The sequence below is a fragment of the Diorhabda carinulata genome, chromosome X, assembly GCF_026250575.1.
Source record: "Diorhabda carinulata isolate Delta chromosome X, icDioCari1.1, whole genome shotgun sequence".
NCBI lineage: Eukaryota > Metazoa > Arthropoda > Insecta > Coleoptera > Chrysomelidae > Diorhabda > Diorhabda carinulata.
In genome coordinates, this window is record NC_079472.1 from 63,354,403 (window position 1) to 63,377,864 (window position 23,462).

Here is a 23,462-nt window from a genome sequence, read left to right on the forward strand (position 1 = left end):
TTTTTCAATTTATACTTCATGCAACTCCTAAATGTCAGTTTATTTTCTTTGTTAGAAACCATTTTGTCCTATTCGATTTCGCAGTCAAAACTGGAAACATTATTTTATGTATGTTGTCAGTAAGTTCCAATTCTTCAATTAAGGAACCGTAAATAAAGGAGCTTTTACTGTATTTTGTAATATCGGAAAAAGTTGAAATATAATATTTTTGTTAAGTTACATCTTCATTATTGTCAACTAAAAATATTTTGTCAGTTTGTAAAAATATACATCTTAATATATAAAAGAAATTTAGTTATTTTTTACAAAGTTTGCTGCTATTCTAGTTTTCCTTTCTTTTTTCGGACGATTTTCTATGCGATTCTGAAAATAATAGAAAAAATATGTATAGTTTATATTTACTAAAAAATATTGATAAGATTAGATACAATTTTTGTTTATTTGGAAACGATACACCCAAATATGAATGAAATCAAAAAGACAATTTATGAACAAATTAAGTTCGGAAATGTCAATATTTGACCAAATTATTTTTAAAAAAGCTATTTGCGCCAAAATAAACCGAAAACAACCAACATTTGACAAAATTAAACTTAAAAAGCATTTTTTGGTCGAACCTAACTGAAAAAGCCGAAATTTGACAGAACTAAACTTAGTCAAAACATTGGTTAAATTTAACTTAGAAAAACAATGTTTGCCAAACTAAATGGAAAAGCCAATTATTGTTAAAATTACATAATTAAATGTAGAAAATTAATTTTATTAACCAAACTCAACTAAAAAAAAACAGAAATTACACCAAATTGAAGTTGGATAGGACATTTTTTGACTAAATTGAACTCAGAAAAAAACATTTTTGCCCAAACTAAACCGAGAAAAGTCAATTAATGTTAAAATGACATAATTAAATTTGGAAAATTAATTTTGTAATCAATATAAATTGAAAAAATTAATATTCGATCAAATTGAACTTGGAATAATCATTTTTGTCAGATACTAAACTGAGAAATTGGCTTTTTTTTGTCAAAATTACACAATATAATATAGACTATAATTTTTTTAACCCAAAACGACTTTTTTAGGCAACTTATGAAAACGGTTTTTGGCCAGAATAAATTGAAAAAAAGTCAATTTTTACCAAAATTGAATGAGAAATTTGGAAAACTAATTTTATTAATCAAACCGAACTGAAAAGGAAACCGAAATTTGACAAAATTAATCGGAAACAAGACATTTTTTGGCTAAATCAAATATTGAAAATAATTTTTTTAACAAAACCCAAAGAAAAGAGAATATTTGATAGAATTAAGTTGATACATTTTTTGTTTAAATAAAACTTCGAAAAACCTTTATTGGCCAAACTAACCTAAGAAAAGTCAGTTATTGATAAAATTACACAAATCAAACTTAGAATAATCATTTTAGCCAAACTAAACTGAGAAAAGCCAATTTTTGACTAAGTTATACAATATAATTTGGACTATGAATTGTTTTTCCAAAAACGTCGATTTAAACTTAGACAAGGCTTTTCCTGTTAAGTTAAACTTAAAAAAACCATTTTCATAATATAACAAATTGAGTAAATGTTTGACAGAATTAAACATTTTTTGGCTAATTTACAGTTAGAAAAATAATTTTTGGCCAAACTAAACTTGGAAAAAAGAAATTATTAAAATGAACTTAGCCGGGACTATTTTAATCAAATTAAACCATATTTCTGACAAAACCACATGATTAAATTTGGAGAATGAATATTTTATTGAAACTAAATCTAGAATAGCTAATTTTCAACAAAATTTAATTCTTCAAACTCAGTTTTTCAATTAGTTAAGCGAGGTCTTCTTAACCTTCCAAAATTTATTTATATGAAATCTGGTCTGTCTTATTACTTTTCTCACGTACTAGATCAGCCCTAATTTAATCATATAATTGTGTAAAGCTAGATGTATTTACCTTATTTTTTTCTTCTATATGCTTCACCTCTGCAGGTTCGTCTTGTACGTTTGTACTTGCTACTTGTTTAACGTTATCACCAAGTTTAGTATTGTTGGTTTTACTGATATGATTTTTTACAGCTTGCAATGGAACGAAAGAATTGTTCAAAACAGCCGTTGCATCATTTTTTATCGATTTTTTGATTTTCTACAAAAAAATATATCTATAATAAATTATCCACCCCTTCATTGTTATTATTTATCATAACAAACGAATTGAGACTAGTTTTAGTGTGGTTATTACCTGTTTCCCGTTGTCAGTATTGGAATTTACCCAATTCGTAGGAGGAGCTGGAAAATGTTCGTGATTATTTGTCATCTCCATACCTTTTCCCTAAAAATAATGTCACTTTAATGTTACTACTTACGGTTTAATTAAATATTTATGTTAATCATAAGATATTGAAAAAAAATTTAACAAAATCAATATTGTAACAAATTAACAAAAAACAGCTTAACTGATTTAGACATATTGTAAGAATGAAGACAGATATAAGAACAATAAATTAAAAAACACCATTCAAATACAAAAAGGAAAACCAAGAAGGAAACTGGTGGTAAGTTTTTAGGAAGACAGTGAAAGAAATGCGTACAAGACACATCGTAACAACGAAGACAAATATATTAACAATAAAACTGAAAACGTTATTAAAATAACATGAAGACCAAGAGAGGAATTGAAGGAAGTCTTTGAAGTGGACAGTGAAAGAAATGGGCACAAGACACATTGTAAAAATGAAGGCAATGTTTTGTCAAGAAACGTGAGTTATTTCAAGTGATAAATTAAAAAATATTTTTTATGATAAATGGAAAAGGTGCAAAATATTTATCATCGATGCAATAGAATTTTCTCCACAGTAAAAATATCAAATTTTACGATTTTCTGGTCTTTCGAGTCGGATATGTAGGGAATTATTATATTTCAGAAATTCTTTGTTTTGTCAGTTGTTAGAAAAGTAACTGTATATATCCATCGTTCTCAATCTATTTAAACCAAACCTCTTTCAGCTTATTGAGAAAATATTAATACTTTATTTACTAGAGATGATGTTTATAAATACTTACTTTTTTTAAAAAATCCTTAAGAACAATAGCTGCTACATTTTCGCTAGCATCTTCTCTGGTTTTCTTTGGTTCGCTTACCAAAATTTTGCCATCATTTAAAGTGATTTGAGCTTGGATCATATTATGTTTGACGGGAAAATACTGATACCTAGGTAATCCTAATTGGTTCGATTGGTAGTACGTTAATAAACGAACACTAGCTGGAGTATTAGCAACTTGCTAAAAGTTCAACATATATAATAACATACAGTAATTTATATACAATGTGTGGGAAAAGTAATGAGACTAATTTTTCATGTTATCTTCTTCAAAGTAAGGTACTTGTGCAGCTTTATACCGGTGAGGTTGTTAATCCCACTTTTAGTAACAATGGAGAACTAGTATGGCTTTTAACAGTCGGTTACAGTCTTTTGAGTGTTCTCTCTCTCCTGAATTACGTTCTTTTAAAACATTTCTCAATTTCAGGGAAAGGAAAAAGTCACAAGACTCAAATCAGTTGAGGTATAACAGAAATGTTAGAAATTAAATAATAAAAATGGCAGTGTCATGATTAGCATCTACTTGTCTACATAGTCTGGTCTCACAGGAAACACTCTCTTCAATAGCCCTAAAAACACATTATTTACAGTTTTACCTAGTGGAACAAAGCATTTGTCCACCCTTCTCCTTTTTTTATCATACTCACAAAACAGTATTTATCACAACCTTATCAACAAGATAGGTTTTTTTAATTGTCTTATTCAGTACGATTTTGCACAAATGTCAATATTTGATGTACAGTAGAAATGTTTAAAATGAACTGTTCATTCATCATCCTTATTCATGAACTATTTACACATTCGATGTTTTCGTAAGATTTTTTTAATTGACGGTTTCTTCAACTTCTCGGCCTTTCAAAAATGATTTGTACCAGTATAAAACTGTATGCTTGACAAGTAATTTTCCCTATTTAAACTTTTCAAAAGTAGCACAGATTCCCCAAACACAAAAATTGTTGGCACATAGTTACTCTAACATTATTTGCACCATATAACACATATAACACATGGCATTGTCAATAATAATGTGTTGTATGAGTTAAAGGTCGAACTGAGAAATGTTGCCAGTAAAATTACTTTTATCACACATCTCGTATTTAAAAATACATACAAACTTACCGCTAACATGTCAAAAGAAACATTCGCAGACTTTTCTTCATCTTTAAAATTATTTGAAGCCACGTTCCCTTTATTGCCAACGGTCCTGACATTATCTTGGCTACCTATTTTTAATAAATTTTTCAAGAAATTTGTATCGACAGAAGGGTGGCCCTAGAAAAAATATTAAGTAAATAAACAAATTTTTAGAGGGGAGCAAAATGATTCATATCATTGAACAATATTGATATCAATGTAGGAAATATTAAATTATGTCGTTCCTTTTGAGCAGCATACAAAGATTCTAATCATCCATGTCTCTGTCTCATGTGCTGTTTATTATAAATTAACCAGTGCTTCACAGATTTGGTCTCACCTTGTACGAAAATGTGTAGAGGTATGTCAACAATACCATTGCAGGTGTAGAAAGTAGTTCTTACGGCCCCTATAATACATAGGCAAGCTAGTTTTCTATTGTAAATTTAGCCTTCTATTGTAGATGTAGAAGTATTACTTTAGCTTTTTGTTGCAGGTGTAGAAGTAGTTCTAATGACCCCTATAATACATAGGCAAACTAGCCTTCTATTGCAGGTTTAGGAGTAGTTCTTACGGCCCCTGTTATACGCAGGCAAGCTAACTGCATCTATCTATCATGCCACAGACCGAAAGATTATCTATGACCTAAGTATGTATGTGCATAGTCAAAGGGTCATTTTAGAAATAAGTTTCTAGTTTTTACCATACATTCTTCTGTACAAGCCTAATGACATGCTAGCTTTTTGTATGGTTTTCAATATGTGTGTATTCTTATGTAAACATATAATCAAAATAAAGTAGCTTATTTCTTTGGTAAATACAATTTCTGTAATCCCAGTACTGGTTTTAGACAGGACAATACCAACTCAATTTTTTCTACATTAATATCATACTAAACCCACTTTTTATTACATGTATACAAACAGTAATCATTAGACTCTCTGGTCCTTCGAGCCGTTAGGAACTAATGAACAAAGGAAAGCCAGAAGGCACTGTAATTATGAGTTTTCGTGTAGTGATAGTAAACGCTACAGAGATGAAATATATGTAAATACATTAAAGAGATATAAATCTGATTTGTTTAGTAGACTATAGGTTTTCAAAAATTTTAAATGCTCACTTAGTTTTTGATTCATCAGTCGTAAAACATAATAAAAAATACTGAATTGATATTACCTGTTGCTTATGTTCTTTTTTAGATCCGAAAGCAGGCATAAAATCATTAGGGACTTTATTATTATTCTGTGGAAATTCTTTCTGTCGTTCATTTCTTTTGGAATTTGGTTGGTTGCTATTTTCTTCGCTTTGGTTATTAGGAGGTGCTCGGAAATCTTCAGGTTTCATCAATTTTTGATAATTGCTTTTATTTTCTTCTGATGATCCAGAATTTCCATGGGTATTTAAAAAGCTGGAATCATTTTTTACATTTTTTTTGACTGTATTTACATTTTTAGTTTGTGACTGTTCGTTTTGTTTATGTTTGTTAAAAAATTCGGTAACATTAAAATTGTTACTATCATTTTCAGTCGCCACTGGTTTCTTTACCGCATTAATAGAATTAAAATGTGCAAATGCGGAATTCGACTGAACCTCGGGTTGATTCAATGGAGAAAAAAAGAAATTAGATTGTTGAAATTGTGGAGGATTCCAAATTGTTTTTTCTTGCTTTTGGAAAGACGGTTGAGGTTTTATTAAATTGTTAAAGTAATTCGAGTTAGTGGTAGCTTCTGCTTTCGCTATTAATTCATCTGGTTTACCCGTTTTTTCTACCATCAATCTCTGTCCATAAGATAAATTTATAAAAGCTGTTTTAGGTAGCAAATAACCTCGACATTCTAAGCAATTCAACTTCAAACCGTCCCTAAACGGTTTGTCGAATATCACTTCATACATAGTATCTCTACTGTTGTTGGTGGAAGATGTTCTAATTGCAGTAACGGTACCTTTGTAGCCAAAAGGTACTGTATAACCATATCGGACATTTACTATCCTATCCAGAATTCGAGTTTCGGTTTTCGGGTCTGGTTCTAGGGTGCCATTTTGTATTTCTGGCTGTAACATTACAGAAAAAAAAATCAGTTTCCTGAATATAAAATTTAACTCACTGAAAGGAATACAGCTTGAATGGGATATTAGAATATAGATGGAAATACATATAATAACGTGAAATTATTCAGATGGTTAGGTTAGCCTTCTTTTTCTTGTAACTTGTCTTTTGCCTATATGAGTATGCAGTTATCAGATATCTTGGAGTGTTCTGAAATGTCCTAGAACTTCTGAAGGACAAAAAAATATTCCAGGTTTATTGGATTAGCTATAAAAGCGGCGTGGAAGAGAAATATTGAGTTATTAGAAAACGTCAAGTTTTCACAGCATTACAATATGATTTTCTTACACTTTAGAAGGGATTTTGACTAAATAAAAAGACAAAAAACTGAAACTTAAAACTCAAAGAATGCAGAAAAAGCTTAGAAGGCGTAAAACAAAATGATCTAAATTTGAAGTATGCGTTGTTGATAGTAGGGCCACAAGACCTAAATAAAAAGGTGTCTTTAAAAGAAAATTAAGTTTTTAGTTCTTTTTATTATTTGGGGATCCATGTCAGTCAGTGGAATGAGAAAATTAAACTTGGAAATGAAAATGTGTTGAGCGAAGAAGACTCTTATATATTGATAAATCACTTACTCTGTACAAAAAGTTTGGTCTAACTTGCATTGTAACCTTTTTAGTACTTCCGCTTTTAAAAGAATCCATCATTTTCTCCAATTCCTGCACAACCTCTGGTTCTAAATTAATACTGTTACATGTCTGTTTTTCAATAGAGTTTGTTGGTAGTGTTTTTAACCATTCCTGTAACTCTTTAAACCGTTCTTCACTATAAATAAAGAAAATTAATAATTACAACATAAATCCCTGGAACTCTTTGTAAAAAAATTAGGCTGTGAATATTAAAGATGCAATAAAAACGATAATAATTCATTAAAGGGAAAAGAATCAATTAAAAACTATATTGAAGAAGAATTGGAAACGCCAATAATTGACAAAAGAAAATAAGATTTACTTAGAAAGGCATTAAATTATAATTGGAAAGAGATATTAAATATTAAATGAAAGTAACAATAATTTAGAAAAAGAAAAATCTAAAAATGATATCGAAAAAGAAATAGAAATGACAATTATCATCAAAAGTAAGAAAAAAAAGGATATTAAATATGCGAAGAAATGATAATAATTGATCAAAAAAAAGAATGTACTAGAAATAATACTAAAAATGAAATGAAGAGAAAAATAAAATATAAGAACATAGAATGGTGTTTATATTAAATTGAAATCGCCATTTACAGAATGGAAAAAGCAAGAAAGGATATTGAAGATGTAGCAGAAATGACAAGAGAAAGAATGTACTAAAAATGATATTATCGAAGAAATGGAAATGACACTAATTGACATATGGAAAATTAATGTAGTAGAGAAAATTAAATGAAATAATTATAACATAGAAAGGGGAAAATATATCTCACCAATTTTTCACAAAAATGGATTCGATCCTAATATCATCATTGTTCATATTTTTACTTAGACATTCCAAAACTTCTGGAAACATATCAATGTAACTCATAACCAGTTCAGCCGCTTTATCTGTATAATACCAATAATTGTTCACTTTCTTCGTGTATCCAGGGGTTTCTTTGTTCTTCTTATTCAATTTCAAATCCAGACCGATATTTACCCTCCTAGTTTCATAACCTGATAAAGGTTTGACAAATATAGAACCGGTTATTTTAGAAAATAAAATATTTGATATACCTAAAATAACGAATTAATAATTATGAAAATTAAAAGAAAACTATATAAATATATTTACATAAAGGATTAGCAACTTGATGTGCTGGTTTATATCTTTTTACCATGGTATCGTGCATCTCTTTTATTTTACTTAAATCGGGTTCCTCTAATACAGATACAGATATTTTTATCCTGGCCGTCGTTGCAACTTGCGACGAATCTATTATCTAAAATATTTGGAGTTACGTAAAACAATTTAAGATTAAGATCAATTTGTAACTCACCTCACCTTGGGAACCGTAATAAGGATTTGTAAGCGTGAAACAAATACTGTTTTTCGGAAATATATTCTCCACGTCTTTAGTTACGTTATTTAGAGGATCGTGGAAACTTATATTGTAAACAATTGTTTGTAGAGGATGAGCAGAAATATTTGATGCAAATTGTTTTTCCAAATACAATTTTCCGTTTGATTTAACGGTAAATTTTCGTCCGATCAGCTGTTTTACGTATACTAATACTTTTGTGTCGCCCAAATTGATTCCCATTCGTGATTTTTGTCTACAATTTGTTAAAAAAATTTTACAACGTTCTTAAAGTTTGAAACATAATAATTAGATGGAATGTGTTCAACTAACTAATGTTTAATTTACAAAAAGTATTATAAGGAGAAATAAAAGGGTTGTATCACAAAAAATACTCTTTTAGCTTATATTTCAATTAATTTTAGATGTTATACTATCTAAATAAATTATATAAATTATTATTAAAATTTAATAGAACAATAACAAGAAATAATACTAGAAATAACAAGATATATGCTGTTTGTTTATAATTTAATTTTTTGATCATAGTAAAATTGCTAACAGCAAACTGGCTGTGATCTAGTTTGAACAATTAGAATACCACAAAATTGCTAACTTATCAATTTGCTCCTCCTATAGTGTGTTTTTAAAATGGAATGATCATAAACCTGATTTAAACCACTAAAAAACTAAATAAGTTGATAGCTAACACACTAGATCGGTTTAGGGGAGATTGAGAAACATTATTAGTACTAAAATTATTCCTGACAAGAACATTTTTTGTTGTTGTCAAATTCACATAACCCCTTTGTCGTAGTACAACAAAACTTCAGATTTCCACAGTCCAATGGATTCAGATCTCAGCGAAAATTCGTTAATGTTATGTTAATGTTCAAATAGTCCAAAATATGATTGTGGCACAGCTTGAATGTCGAAGCTGCTTTTCGGATTGAAAAAAGCTAAACCTGTAGGCAGTAATACCTTTCTTAAAAAAAGAACACAAAGGCTTTTATTAAAACCTATTAGGGCTGTCCAGTTCATAAGTTCTGTTTATTTTTTTAGGTTATTGTTTTCTTTTTCGGTTTGTAGTATTAGGTTAAATATTTAGTTCTGTTGAAGTTCCTTAATAAATAAACACTTTTAATAAAATCGCTTTTCAACTTTTTCTCGTTTTCTTCCACTTCCAGTACCGTTAGGTATTAATCTTCTTGAGCTTTAACTACCTACTCGATTGGTACCTAGCTCAGTTTTCATGCAATTATGCTGGTACTTAGCACGTTTCTTCAGAAATACCACAAAATATTTTAAATTACAAAATTTATTTCTAACGAATTAGGTCAAACATTATAAACTAAAATCAGGTGGGAATAGCTTTTGGAAAACAAAGTAACAAAAATATCAGGTCAAACAATTTTAGAATATGAATAAACTACGTTTTTTCACAAAATTATAATTCTGGCACTTGGCACAGTTTTCATTATAAGTCTTCAAATATCATCACGAAACACTTACTCTTGAGAAATGCCATTTACAGTCATTTGAAATTGTTTTCTATCCGATTCGGTTAGGTCAACAGTATTGTACTGATTTGGTCCTCCCATACTTATAAATTTTATGTTATAATTCGATATCGCCACAACTCTAAAATATATTTTAAGTCATATTATTATTCAAACTGTAGTACAATATTTGAAAAAAAATTTATTTCAAATGAAAGTACGTTCCTACAGCTTACTTTGCTTCAATCAGATGTGGCCAGCCGACGAAAATATTGGTACCTAAAAGATCCACAGGAATCATATCTCCAGTAAACTTGGCATCGGGTACTATGTAAATGATCATACTTTCATTCCGACTCGGTTGTTCAAAAACTTTAACGTGAGCCTTCTGTAATTCCCCCTTAAAAAAAGATTTTTTTTAATTACATTATAGTACTAATTTGGAATTTAACGAACAGTTGGTGATATTTATACTTAGACTTTATAAATATAATTAAGAAAAAGAACCATTGAAAAAGAAGATTGGATAAATCGAATAAAGGAACTGGGAAAGATTGCAAATATAGAAGAAATTGGTATAAGAGGTACCAGAGCCTTCATCCGACACCTGAAAATTTAAAAGGAGAAGAGAAGATGTGAATTATATTAGAAGTTTAACCACAAAGTGAATATACAATTCAATTACACAATTAATTTACCGTCCCGAGCTAAATCAGATGATGTAGACATAGTATTAGTATTGTATCATTAAAGTGATGACGAATTTTATTTTTCGAAAGCTTTCCGGACAGCAATTTTTCAAAAGTGAGAACTTGATGTCATGTAAATTCTATAACACACCTGATGTACCACCATTTCTATTTACTGCAAACCTGAAGGTGAATTTTGATGTGGAAGGCCATGAAAATATATAATATACAAAAAAAAAATTTATTGAACAATTTAGTTACAGAATCTGATATATAGATCAATAGAAGAACCAACGCAAACAAATTTAAACGAAATAAGGGTGTTTCTCACCCTTATAAATTGACGTTGTATAGTGAACCAAAAATCCTTTGCTTTCAACACCAATTTTTCTCCAATACATAACAGGTAATAGATTTGCAAGTTCTAAAACGTTTTTTCCACATTTCGAATAAAGAAGAATTTGATGCAGACACACATCCTGCTCCAAAACAAAATTTAGCCGTTCTTTAAGGATTTGGTTACGGAGTTTGAAAATCTATGCACTCCTGAGCAAAAAGTAACCATCGATGTCTCTTGTTATAGGAAGAACGATTGGGTTGGATCCAATATATATTTTTTTTTCAATTATTTTACTTTGCTCTATGGAATTCGTTCATATTATATCAAAAATCAGCACTGGACTGTTGGACGGATCTGGTAAAACAAATGGTGGAGAGTACCTTGAAGGGCTTGTAAAGGTAACAGGAAGTTCATCACCAATGCCTTTGTCCGCTTATCATTTCCCAAAAGAAGTATGGAAGGAGAAAAAGTGTCAAAAATCATTATTTGGAAAACTTATCGGTGCAAGCATTTAGATTATTTATTACTACTTACTTGATTAAATATTATATGCAATGTTATTTATATGGCCAAGTTAACTCGGTTCTTTTTTATTTTTTTACTAAAAATAATTGAGCTTTTGAGATATTATCTAGCTGGTCACATGTCGTGAAAATTTTGACCCTATTGGGGATAATATCTGGTGCATTAATGTCTTACCCGATAATGCAAATGTTTCATTGTCGGAAATCCAGGATAGTAAACATTCATATGCGCTCCTGGATAAGCCCCTTTTACTAATTCTTCTTTGGAAATTAAAATGTCATCATATTTTAATGTTTTAACTTCCGTATGATTCTGTGCTACTTCTGGAAAGTAACATGGTGCCGGATAAGGTCCGTTGTTTTTTGGTGTATAAGTGTAAATTAACATCGGACCATGGGTATTTCGTTTTCTTTCTTCCGTTGTTAATTTATCGTTATAATATTGCATAGCTTCTAAAAGGCGTTTCTAAAAATAGAAATTTACACTGTGGATTTTAGTTCTATAGGAAAAAGAAAAAAAATGAAAAAAAACTCTGGAGAAATACTAACTTCATCAATGAAAGGTATCTTTACGACGGCTTCCCAAGCTTGCTTCTTCCCATTAAGGTCTGTTTCGAATTTTTCAGGATAATAATCGATAATCAAAGAATTTTCTGCAGTCATCAAGTCATGGTAACATTCTGGTAGTAGTTGTTTACTAGCGGCTGGTAAAACCGCCAAGAGCTGGAAGATATTTGATATAGATAAAATTAAAACAAAAATAAGAATAATTCACTTGTGTGTTGTTTGAAATTCTATAAAAGGATTTATGATAAAGTATCGTGCTAGAAGATTAAAACAAGGAGATTCCCTATCAATGGTACTATTTAATCTAGCTTTGGAAGACTTAATAAGAAGATTCAGTATCATCAGAAAGATCATGATATTTAACATAAGTCATTAATGCTTAGCTTATGCTGATGATGTGACGTTGATAGCAAAAAACAAAAGAACACTTGAAACCAAAAAAAAACAGAAATTACATCAGCAGAAGAGGTAGGGAATAATGATAAAACAGTGTATGGAAATAAAGAATAAATGTACAAGCAAGACAAAAAATAATTTCAAAGTACTAAAACATGATAGGATGTTAATAGAATTAGAGGAAGTAGAAAATTTCATGTATTTGGGTGTACTACTAGATAATAGATGCCAAGAAGAAAAGGAAAGATAAGAATTCAATGGTACTAGGTTTCAATATGATCTTTCAATTTAATAACATAATCATCCTGAATGAATAAAAAATGTCACTAATGCGATGCTTTCAAATGGAAAGATGAAACAGTTGGAATGAGCTGTTCCAGTGGTAAAGTTTCACTTCCATTGCTTGGTGAACCAGAAGAGTTTAAAAAATGTATTGTTAATTTATACAGATGATTCAAAGTAATTTTTAAGCAAAATAAGAAATTATAACTCTTGCTTTCAATCATATTGATTCATTTCTATTGTAATGATCTCTGATACTTATTTAATGGTTTCAATTTCATATTTTAAGTGTAAGTTACAATGCCCAATACAAAAATATTTCAACATATTCTACAACTTACAACTGTCACCAGGTAGAAATCTCATTTACGTAAAGAAAGTCAATTTATAATTTAAATTCGATCAGTTTCAGGATTTTTTTATATTCATTGTAGATTGTTTATAATTTGTAAATTTTTATTCAAATGTTAAGAAAATAAAATCAGTTATGAAAATGTTTTTGTAAGAGACAATCCCTTATGATAAAATTTCTAAGTCATAGATATGTAGTTAATAATTCGAAGAGTTTTTAATTTTTCTATGTTTAAGAAAGTTTGAATTATTTTTGATAGATGGCGGTAGCTACGCCGTGTGTATTAATGCTTAAGTCAACACCACTTAAGCCTCTTATTTTCAAACAAACAGTAACATATTGATATTAGGTGAGGGGGAGATTTTTTTTATTCAAAAATTAAAACTGAAATATTAATCACAACACATAATTTTTACATTCTCAAATTTAAAGCATGTTAACTTGTTGGGGAAAGATAGTTGGAAATGTATATACTCTATATTATAATGATTACAACTTTTTCAATCGCTATATCTCAGAAACGGTGGCTTGTAGGAAAAAACTTTATTTTTCCTTTTTTGTAGATAATTTTATGATCTACAATTTTTGTCTGAGGTATTTTTATGATAAAACTTACGGTTTTGCTGAAAAAACTTATTTTTTTCACCTTTGACCTTGAATAAAAATTTTTCAATACACACTTTCAAATTTTATTTTTAATGATTTTATAAACAGTTTTACCGATTTTCAGCTTGTTGTAACTTCATGTATCATCTAATATCTAGATTCACTGGACTAAAAATCAAGAATTAGCAGATAAAGTAAAGTGATCTTATCACATAAAATTTTTTTTCTTTAAATAAAGTTATTGTGTTAACTGTGTTTACCTGTTCGTATGCTTGAAATGGTTTTCCCATATCGAATTCTATTTTTAAATCAATGAAATTTTTTATATCTGAAATGTAAGGTGCATAATGGTGAGGATAATACCAAGACCAGGAACAACAACCATTATAATAATAATTCAAATTCCACTGGATTGCCCGTACATATCCTTCAGCTTGATCCTTCAATACTTCCCTATAAAAAATGTATATGTTGTTAAGAAATAAATTTTGATATGAATTTATGAATCCTGTTTTTCCTCGTACAAAAAAATCTTTTACTGCCCTGTATTGTAATGCTATCAGATCATTTCAAATCGTTATCTACTAGTTTGACCTAAAATGTTTCATATATATACATCCTTTGCAATGAATCAACATGTAACATAAAATACATAAAACTAGTTAGACTCAATATTTAACACTAGTTTTTAATATCGATGTGTATGGAAAGTAAAGCCTGAGTCTACCTTCAGGTAGGTCTTCAGTATTTTCAGATTGGAGAAAGATCTCCTCACGTTGGTAACAGAAACGGGAAGAACTGCTAGAATTTTCAAGAGTACAAAAATATATTAGGAGAGAAAATCTGTTTGCAAAAGAGTCAATAGCAGTTTTCGTAAGATTTTTTCTTGGCTTTATTTTTCTTTCCACAGTATATAATCATTCTTAATATGACGAATTTTTTTAATAAAAGTTTGCAGCAGTTTCCAATGAATGAAAATAAATTTTTTTAGTCAGAAACTGTAGAAGTAGACTTTGTAAGGGCGCAACTGTTTCCTTGTGTGATTCAAAGCCCTCTGTCAAGACAAACTCGTGGAATATCTTTTTTAACATCAAATTCTATAAACAGGGTCTTTGGGTCGCAGTCGAAATTTTTTCATAAAAAGTGTCTGCACACCATCGGGGCTTTCAGATTAACAAGATAGTTTCACATAAATTTTTTTTTATTAGTAAGGGTAACATGTTTTAACAAAACTAGATAGATTCTTCTTCTTAATTTAAAGAATATTTTGGAGAGTCCTTAAGTGTTCTAAATAAGTTATTGAATATTTTAGGACATGACTATGAAGTCAATGCACGATTGGAAGGTGGAAAAAGTCAATTTTTTTCTTGTTTTAATAAAATTCAGAATGGATTAGGAGTAATTAATCTATAATATACAATTTTTGGAGTCTAAGAGTGGATTTAAAAGAATTTGAAATTTTATTATTAAAGCTTGGCATACTTACGGGGTAACGTCCATATATTCCATTTTAGACTTGTAATAATCTTTTTTAAAATTAGCAAAATCGTCATCACTAGTATAATCATCGTCATCATCAATACATAAATCATCTGCAGATTTCAAAAGATTAATTAAACCACCATCTTTAGGAACTGATGTTTCTGGTTCAAGTGATTCGAAAACAACATTATCGTCTTCTGCTTCCCACTCATCTAATTCTCTTGTCAATTCATTTTTATGTCCTCTCTTTGATTCTAAATATAATATATCATCTTTCACTTGTTCATAATAATCTACATCCTGTACACTAAGTTTGTCTAAAAAAGCTGCGAATCGTTTTAAATTCAAAGTTCCACTTTCGTTGATATAACCATCTAAGGTGGGTAAAACTTCCATATAAGTCCTGTATAATATAGGTAAAGCTCCTTCCGATATATGTAGATTTGGTAAATGAGGAATGAAATCATTTCCTACCAAGAAACCCATAAGGACCCAGTCATCTATAATTTTTTCCAAATCATAATCGAATCCTCTCAAATTGTATCTTATTGGAGCAAACTCTAATTCTAAATATTCCCTTAGAAGAGATAAGTGTAATAAAAAAAATGTTATCTCTTCAGGTACCTTTATATGTTTAGTAGATTTCTTTCCAAACTTTACCTAAAACAAAAATACAATAAATTTAAAATATATTCGACAGCTTTACAAAATAATAATCATCACATAAATTGTAATATCAAGATCTTACCTCCTCTCTCAATAAACTGAAATGTGGTTCATGTGTACACAAACCCAACATAATTAAATCAGCATCGAGACCATAAAGACAGTGCCTAGTATTTGGATTATAACCAGGTTGTGCTCTCATATATCTAATATAATCCATTATTTTATGTTCTCCTTCGCCTGGTGTCTAGAAATTTACAATATTTCAATGTATGTTAGGACTATACATCTAAATTATCCATTGCAGGGTTTTTTCAACAAAAATTCCAGGACATTTACAGGATAAAATCATGATTTCTAAGACACTTTCAAACCAATGAAAATTTCAAGTTTATAAAAATCCTTAATCATGAGAGGCCTGAGAAAACAAGGTTTCAATTATATCAAATATTTAAAATTAGTTCATTAGGCTAAATATACAAAGAATGTACAGAAAATTAGATCAATAATATATTATTAAATAAGATTCGTCAATAAGTATCATTAAGTGTTTGTTTGACATTAGTTCAATATTTTCTCAGAAATATATAAATGCTCCACATTTTTGTATTTTGGGCATTTGTCCAGGAATTTTTGAAGGGCATAACTTATAAATGATTAGACATTTTACATCACTAAGCTGCAGTAGTTTGCTGGCAGTTCAACTGATTGCAGCTCCTTCTTCTACAGTAGAATACCCCAAAAACCATATATTGGACAATAGCCGCGAAAACCTCACACAATGTATTAATTTGTATTTAGTGCGCATTTGCTTTAGCTCAATTGTAAGGTTCAATTATAATTTAAAAATATGTTTCCAAAGATAAAAAAAATGGTTACTGTTGCTTCAAAATATTAACAACATAGAAACTATTTCCTGAAAAAATTGATGCAATTTTGTGAAATTCTTAGAAATGGGAATATTTTTAAAAGCTTATTGTTTAGATACTAGGATACTATACCATTGGTCGAGGATTGTTCATTAGCTAGAATATTTTGGAATTAATGTAAAAATTAAGAAACTTACTTCATGACCAGATAATATAACTTTACATTTTTGCCATAGAGGATCATTTGAAATCTTGTCAACAACAAAGTACTTTAGTTGTTCATGTAATTTAGCCATAAATACAGTGCCAGGAGTTATGCAGTTGGAATCAAATCTAGCCTCTGTTGGAAGTGTTTCACCTTTCTTTAACACCTCGGCTTCTGCTTTAGCAGCATCTGCTGCTGACCTAAATCTTCGCCCTCTTTGTTGATTCATTTTAGCTCTTGGAGCAACCCCGTCAACTGCCATGAAAAACAATTTCTGTGGTTTTATCATACGGAACAATACTTCAATATAATGGAATATATCTTGAAATATTTTTTCTTCTGTAATACGAAAATGTGGATCTTCGTCATTAGGATGTGAGCAATTGTGAATTATTCCATTCATGTCCAAATACAAATTATCAAATTCGGGTATCTATAAAAAATATGTTAGAAAATTTAATAAGCATTTTAATTACGAAATTTACCTGATAGTCTTTTATTAGTTCACTTAAACATGGATATCGTTCACTAATATAACGATAGAATTTCGGTACCCCCATTTTAGTTTGTTTCTAATATTTTTAAGCAAGAATAAACTCCACAAATAAAAAAAATTCTCTTTAATAAAAATAACGGCTTACTGTGCTTACAACTTGTCGCTATGAACTGTCAAAATATGCCCTTTTGTAGTTCAAAAACTGTACAACATTCGTGACATAATTTGTATTTTTTTTTCAATATATTCCCAATATTATGTATTACCAAGTTATTTACAAAAGCCTGTAATTCAGCTGCAACAAAAAGCTCTGTTACTACGCTTGTAAATTCAATCTTATAATCGAAGGCACTAAAAAATAGGGAATATTTAGATATAAACCTGGGTGAATAGTTATCTAGTCTTAGGTGAAAGCATGAAGAAAAATGTGATAACTGATGTGAAGATAGCTTCCAGATATGGTTGTCCACTTTTTCGAAGCTATCAAATCATCAAATATGACATCATCCAAGGATGCCAGATGCTCAAAAACTAAAATCGTTGGAAACTGTGAAATTTCCGAATAAAGCTCGTGGAGAAGAATAAAAGTAGGAAATACAAATAAATATGAAAATAAAATACCTAATAAAGAAATGGGAATATGAATAATGTAAGGAAGAGATCTCACAAAATAAATGTATTCATTCAGAATCCGAAACACTTTTTCATCATTACCGCAGGAATGCGGTAAAGTTCAACTTCTGGCAATTGCCAATAGTTTACACCGTTAAATGTAGATGATATACACATTTTGGAAAATATTATGATGTTATGTGGTTCTATTTACTTTAACGACAGCTCGCTTATCTCTCGTAGTGTACCAATGATTCTGTTTCCTCGACTCATTAATACTGAATTTTTATCCTAGTACTGATAATAAAATATTTTAGTTTAGTTTTCGTGTATTTCTGTCAGTAGTGTTGTAGTATTATGGATACAATATGTATATTTTCAGAAATATAAAAATCGTGAGAATAAGAACAAATATCGGGAAATCTTCCGATAAATCGTGAGATCTGGCATCCCTGATCTACCTAATTTCACGTCGTTGATAAAAGTTAGGTTATATAAATGTCAAAGCCATTAATAAAATATAGTTTGAATTATTATTTTAATAGTTAATTGTTGCCTTCATTTGTTTAATTATAAAATGGTAATTATATTTTTTATTCTATTTACAATACTTTTTATAAATAATGTATAATTATTATGATAACAATAATTCTATTAAACTAATTAACATTCAAGCACGGAAGATTAAAAGTTCGTACTTCTGAAGAGCAGAAAGCTTTAAAACAAAAAGAACAACAGAAAAAACTTGCGGCATATCATATGGGGATGCACAAAATTTTATCTACAAGGAAATCAGATAGTTATGACCCGGAGAGTCTTCAAATTAGTTGCCAAATTCTAATGGCCAATCCTGATGTTTATACTTTATGGAATTATAGAAAAGAGATCATTTTAATAGAAATAGAAGCAAGGTAATCTAAGTGAACCCACCATAATACATCTTAAAGCTTGTTAGAGGTAATAAGTTATAGGTTGTATTTTTAGTAAAAAGGATGAAAACGAAGGAGAAGACAAGCTAATAAAATTTTTGGAAAATGAAATAAAATTTACAGAACAGTGCCTACCCGCAAATCCGAAATCGTACGGAATTTGGCATCATAGATATTGGATAATGCTGAATCATCCAAAACCTAATTGGGAAAATGAATTTTCTTTGTGTACAAAGTATCTTAGTATGGACGATCGAAATTGTAAGTTATGATTAGCTAATAAATTTTTGAACTATAAATATTGATAAACCAAAAAATAAGTCTCGAGGAATTATTTTTAGTTCATGTATGGGATTATAGACGTCTACTTGTTAATAAAATTGGTATAACTTTAGATCACGAGCTTAAATTTTCCACAGACAGATTGAATATAAATTTTTCCAACTATTCGTCGTGGCATTATAGAAGTACATTAAGAAATTTAGATGAAAAATGTGTTGAAACAGAGTTAGATTTGGTAAAAAATGCTGTTTTCACAGATCCTGCTGATAGTAGCGCTTGGTTTTATTTAAGGTAAGTTCTATGTTAAGTGCAAACAAATGTGCATAATGACAGTGGAAAATTTCTAAGAAAAATTAAGCATTTACTGCAAAAAGACTAACATCTTACCTTTTTTGCTTGGTTTTGTTGATAAATTATCTTGATTGTAGGTCTCTTTCAAGTTATATACTTTCAAACAAAATTTTAATTGAAAGAACTAAAATCTAGATAATTTATTAGAAAAAAAGTAGTCTTATTAAAGCCAAATTGATGTTTATTGATAAAATAAAACTGCAGTTGTATAGCAATCTGCTATTACAATCACAATGTCAAGGAAACTTAACACCATAGTATGATGCAGTAGTTTTCAATTTATAAGTAAAGGGATTTAGGTTTTGTTTCAAATATGTTTGGCTTAACTTTAGCAACATAACTTCTAGATCGAAAGGCGTCACTCTATAATAAGAACCCTCGACCTCTGAAGAGGTCTATTATAATCATAATATAGCTCTATGTGGGCTCTCTTGGACCCCAAGCATCATTCAAAAGCACAGCAGATCTGATCCACTGCTAAAAAATATGATTTCATGAGTTATCTTTTGGGAACTTAATGGTGAAATTATTAGAGTGGTTGACTAGGTTAGTTTTGAGTCTGGGATCGTAGGAGAAGGTATCCTAGTATGGTTGACACAGAGGGAAATATTGACTTGAAGTGTACCCAGGCAATAAGTGTTATAAAGACACTCTCATCATCAACCATATAGCTTCAGGCACTGAAATCGAAATGGATGAGTGGGCTGTATACTTTGAACTAGACTAGATCTTGGGGGTGAACTATATGCACAAAACTATGAATCACATTACAGGCTGGTTTATGAACCCTCAGACATAACCAAATTGTTGATATTAATAGATCACCATTCTCAATACCTATCTTGAAAACATTCTACAGTGAGGGGAAAGCAATCTGATTGAGTAGCAATGACCGAGGCTGTCTGTTTTATAAAGAAGGTTAGCATTGTAGTTCAGGATTCAGTGCTGTCTGGATATAAATGAACACAATCACCTGACATTGGCTTGGGATTTTGAGGTTGAAAGCAGGCAGCTTCACAAAAATTTGTAACCTTGTAAAAGGGCTTAGCCTCTAGTGCTTGCTTTTTACATAAAATAATGATAATATGTGTTATAAAGACAAAGAGGAGTTGACCCATTCGCCCAGCTATGTCAGGATAAAAGACAGAGTATCCTATTGTAGACAATGTGTGAGTGTAGTGTAGTACTGTTATTGTGAAAGAACATGGGGTAGTAGCTGCAGTAGAAGTACTGAAATATACTTTTTGTCAAGTTAAAGCTAGGTTAGGTAAACATGTTATTCATCTATTAAATTTGGTTAATTTGCTTTTGTACCGTATCGGTACTTTTAATCCCTACCATTAGGCCCCAAAAAGTCTGAAATATGGTATGAAAGCTCTAGAAAACTAAAGAGAGTGAAACCAATGAGTCATATTTGTGGACTCTTTAGAGGTCAAGGCCCATCCCCATATAGGTTATGTTGCTAAACTGCACGTAAATATTTTGTGTGTTCAAATAATGTTTTTACTGAGCTGGAATTTCTGGAATTGTTTTGATGTTTGTACTGACCACACTGTTCACTACCAACATTGTAATTACACTGTGGGGTGCTAAGAAATAAGTTATAACACATAGAACACTCGAAGGACTAAACAGTGTAATTGCAAGTGTTGGTTTAGGAGTAGTAAAGTATGTTCAGTATCAAAATTTGATGAATAAAGAAAAAAAATTATTCTGTGTTATTTAGATTATTACATACCTTAAAAAAATGATATTTATCTCATTTTAGGTGGGTTTTAAGTAATCCGTCTATTACCAAAGAAGCTAGAGAAGAGCTGTTGGATGCATTTGAACAATTAGAAGAACTTGAACCTAACTGTAAATGTAAGTAGTGAGAAGATAATGCTTGATATACTCATAATATTATATTTGTAGATGATGATCTTCACACTTTTTCTCAATTCATTGTGGGTTCTATGCTTCTTTTAGATTTTCCACATTCTAATCTAGATCTTCCTATACTTTTTTTTGTTTCTCTTTGTTTTCACTCCTTTACCCACATACTCATTTTTTTTCTCAAATTTACACCCATAACCTTGCTCATGGCTTTTTTGTTTTATCATTTTTTTTTGTTATTACCATGTCTTTTATTGGAATTTTAAGAGCTCATCGACTGTTGTTATTTTCTTGCATTCTTGAAAAAAAAGAGTAATAGACCAACACAAAAGGACACATTCTTTCCCTAGTATGTAGTATGTTCTTACTCTTCGGCCCAGATTCTACTGAAGATAATAACAGTATACTGTCTAATGATAATGCGAAGTATGGACTACAAATTAAAACTAATTCCTTCAAAGGTTCGTCTAATCCTTAGGCTGGGCGAAAATATTGTAGCTAGAATAGGGTAAATAGTGGTAGATCTAATCACAAGACATGCAGAAGCCTTGCCTCAAATTTAGCGATGCCCAGATGAGTATCTAATTCTGTAGATCCTTTAAAAAGAATGCAAAGGGATTGAGTAGGAAGTTAAGACTGACAAACCGTTCAACAGCTGATAGGACTTTAATCTGCAGTAGGAATCCCTTATTTACACTTTAAGAACTACCTTGTGTATAAAAGAAAACAGACAAATAATTATTAATTGATGTGTTGTAGAAAGAAATCACCATAAAACAGATTCAATACACTGCCACCACATAATAATATGTTTATTGTTTTTTTGGCATTCCTCCGGAACGCAAAGTGCAAAGTGAAGATAGCGGGGGAAACCCCACGAGAATTCCAAATAGGACGAGATCTCTGGCAAGGAGACGTCCTCTCGTTTACCCTCTTCATCCTGACACGTAAATATCGAAGGTAATAGAGGAGGAATTTTACTAAACAGGCAATATCTGACCTTCACTGATGACATTGATTTACTGAGTCGAAGGGAGCGTGAACTGGAGGAAAACTTTGAGCAGCTGGAGGAGGAATCCTGTAGAGCGAGGCTCACCATTAACGAGTTCAAAACAAAATACAGGGGATTTTCGAAGTAGGCTGGTATAAAGTGTACCGTCAGTCAAATACCTGGGATCACTAGTGACGGAAGATAAAGACCAATCGATGGAAATAAGAGAACGTATGAACTAGAGCATATTTCACACTCCAACATATACTAATATACTACCACGTTTACTGAAAAAAGAGGATCTATTGTAAGAAGAATATATATTAGGTGATATTTATAAACATAGATTTATTTTATTAGTTGTAATATTTGTATTATCAATAGTATTATTAATTATATCACCACCATCCTAGTTTTATTTAGGTTAGGTTAGGCTCACTTTATTTTTAGTAACTTCTCCTCCGCAAGCTTTTTCTTTTCTTTATTATTTCTTAGATCGATATTTCGAAAAATGACAGTGTCTTATATTTTCCTTATAACGATTTCTAATGAATAATTTTTGTTTGTTATAGGGGTAATTCTAGCAAAATGTTGGTTAACTGGAAGTCTAGTTTTAAGTGATCCCCAGTATTTGGATAAACGAATAACTTTTTACAAAAAGCTTGCAACTTTAGATCCTTTAAGAAGAGGACAGTATGAAAGTTATTTAAAAGTTGCTGAAGAAAAATTGAAAGGATCTTTAGATAAAACTCAATAGCATTTGTACATTCCTTGTCTTGTAAAACCAATATTATTGTGGCGACTGGAGTTCCAAAAACTCAATGATACTTCATCACACATTAGATGATTGTACCTAAGAGGATTTTTAGCGTCTCGCAAGGAAAGGGGGTAAAAAAAATTATTTGAAATCCGTTAATAACTTTACAGAGTTTTACAAGAGAATTATTAATTTTTTTTATATCTTATTGTAAGTTAAAATATTTTTTTATTTATTTATATAACACAAAATTTTTCTTTGACTCTAATGTATAAAATTACTATAGTTTAGTTTGTAATTACACAAAAAAATTATATATCTTATATTTGCTTTTGTATTTAGAAGACCGATTAAATGACATTTTACAAAA

At 30.0% G+C, this 23,462-nt stretch overlaps 2 protein-coding genes across 3 annotated transcripts; one reads left to right on the plus strand and one right to left on the minus strand.

Moving 5' to 3' along the window:
- Positions 1-162: 162 nt before the first annotated feature.
- On the minus strand, positions 163-17,794 carry LOC130901951 (5'-3' exoribonuclease 1). Of its 2 annotated transcripts, XM_057813671.1 has the most exons (20): positions 17,677-17,794; positions 17,285-17,590; positions 16,792-17,232; positions 15,808-15,972; positions 15,064-15,719; positions 13,838-14,030; positions 11,924-12,097; positions 11,550-11,840; positions 10,058-10,221; positions 9,835-9,963; positions 8,302-8,578; positions 8,097-8,244; positions 7,753-8,038; positions 6,917-7,106; positions 5,408-6,283; positions 4,217-4,369; positions 3,060-3,278; positions 2,239-2,328; positions 1,954-2,142; positions 163-363 (listed from the first exon to the last, which is right to left on the minus strand). In XM_057813671.1, exons 2-20 carry the CDS (start codon positions 17,357-17,359, stop codon positions 292-294), a joined length of 4,788 nt encoding a protein of 1,595 aa, XP_057669654.1. In that variant the 5' UTR covers positions 17,360-17,590; positions 17,677-17,794; the 3' UTR covers positions 163-291. The 2 variants fall into 2 exon arrangements, with proteins under 2 accessions (XP_057669654.1, XP_057669655.1); XM_057813672.1 differs by having other exon boundaries at positions 17,285-17,794.
- Positions 17,795-18,370: 576 nt separating this feature from the next.
- LOC130901847 (geranylgeranyl transferase type-2 subunit alpha) lies at positions 18,371-23,462 on the plus strand. The gene is made up of 6 exons (XM_057813476.1): positions 18,371-18,487; positions 18,583-18,818; positions 18,892-19,097; positions 19,178-19,409; positions 21,238-21,332; positions 22,908-23,462. Exons 1-6 carry the CDS (start codon positions 18,485-18,487, stop codon positions 23,090-23,092), a joined length of 957 nt encoding a protein of 318 aa, XP_057669459.1. The 5' UTR covers positions 18,371-18,484; the 3' UTR covers positions 23,093-23,462.

Excerpts from the sequence above, each read along its gene's own strand:
- LOC130901847 (XM_057813476.1), top strand. Across the intron at positions 18,819-18,891 it reads TTAATAGAAATAGAAGCAAG|TAAAAAGGATGAAAACGAAG; the intron begins GTAATCTAAGTG and ends TTGTATTTTTAG. Across the intron at positions 19,098-19,177 it reads TAGTATGGACGATCGAAATT|TTCATGTATGGGATTATAGA; the intron begins GTAAGTTATGAT and ends AATTATTTTTAG.
- LOC130901951 (XM_057813671.1), bottom strand. The coding sequence starts at position 17,359 with ATGGGGGTACCGAAATTCTATCGTTATATTAGTGAACGATATCCATGT. Across the intron at positions 8,039-8,096 it reads TCAAGTTGCTAATCCTTTAT|GTATATCAAATATTTTATTT; the intron begins GTAAATATATTT and ends TCGTTATTTTAG. Across the intron at positions 2,143-2,238 it reads ATACTGACAACGGGAAACAG|AAAATCAAAAAATCGATAAA; the intron begins GTAATAACCACA and ends ATTTTTTTGTAG.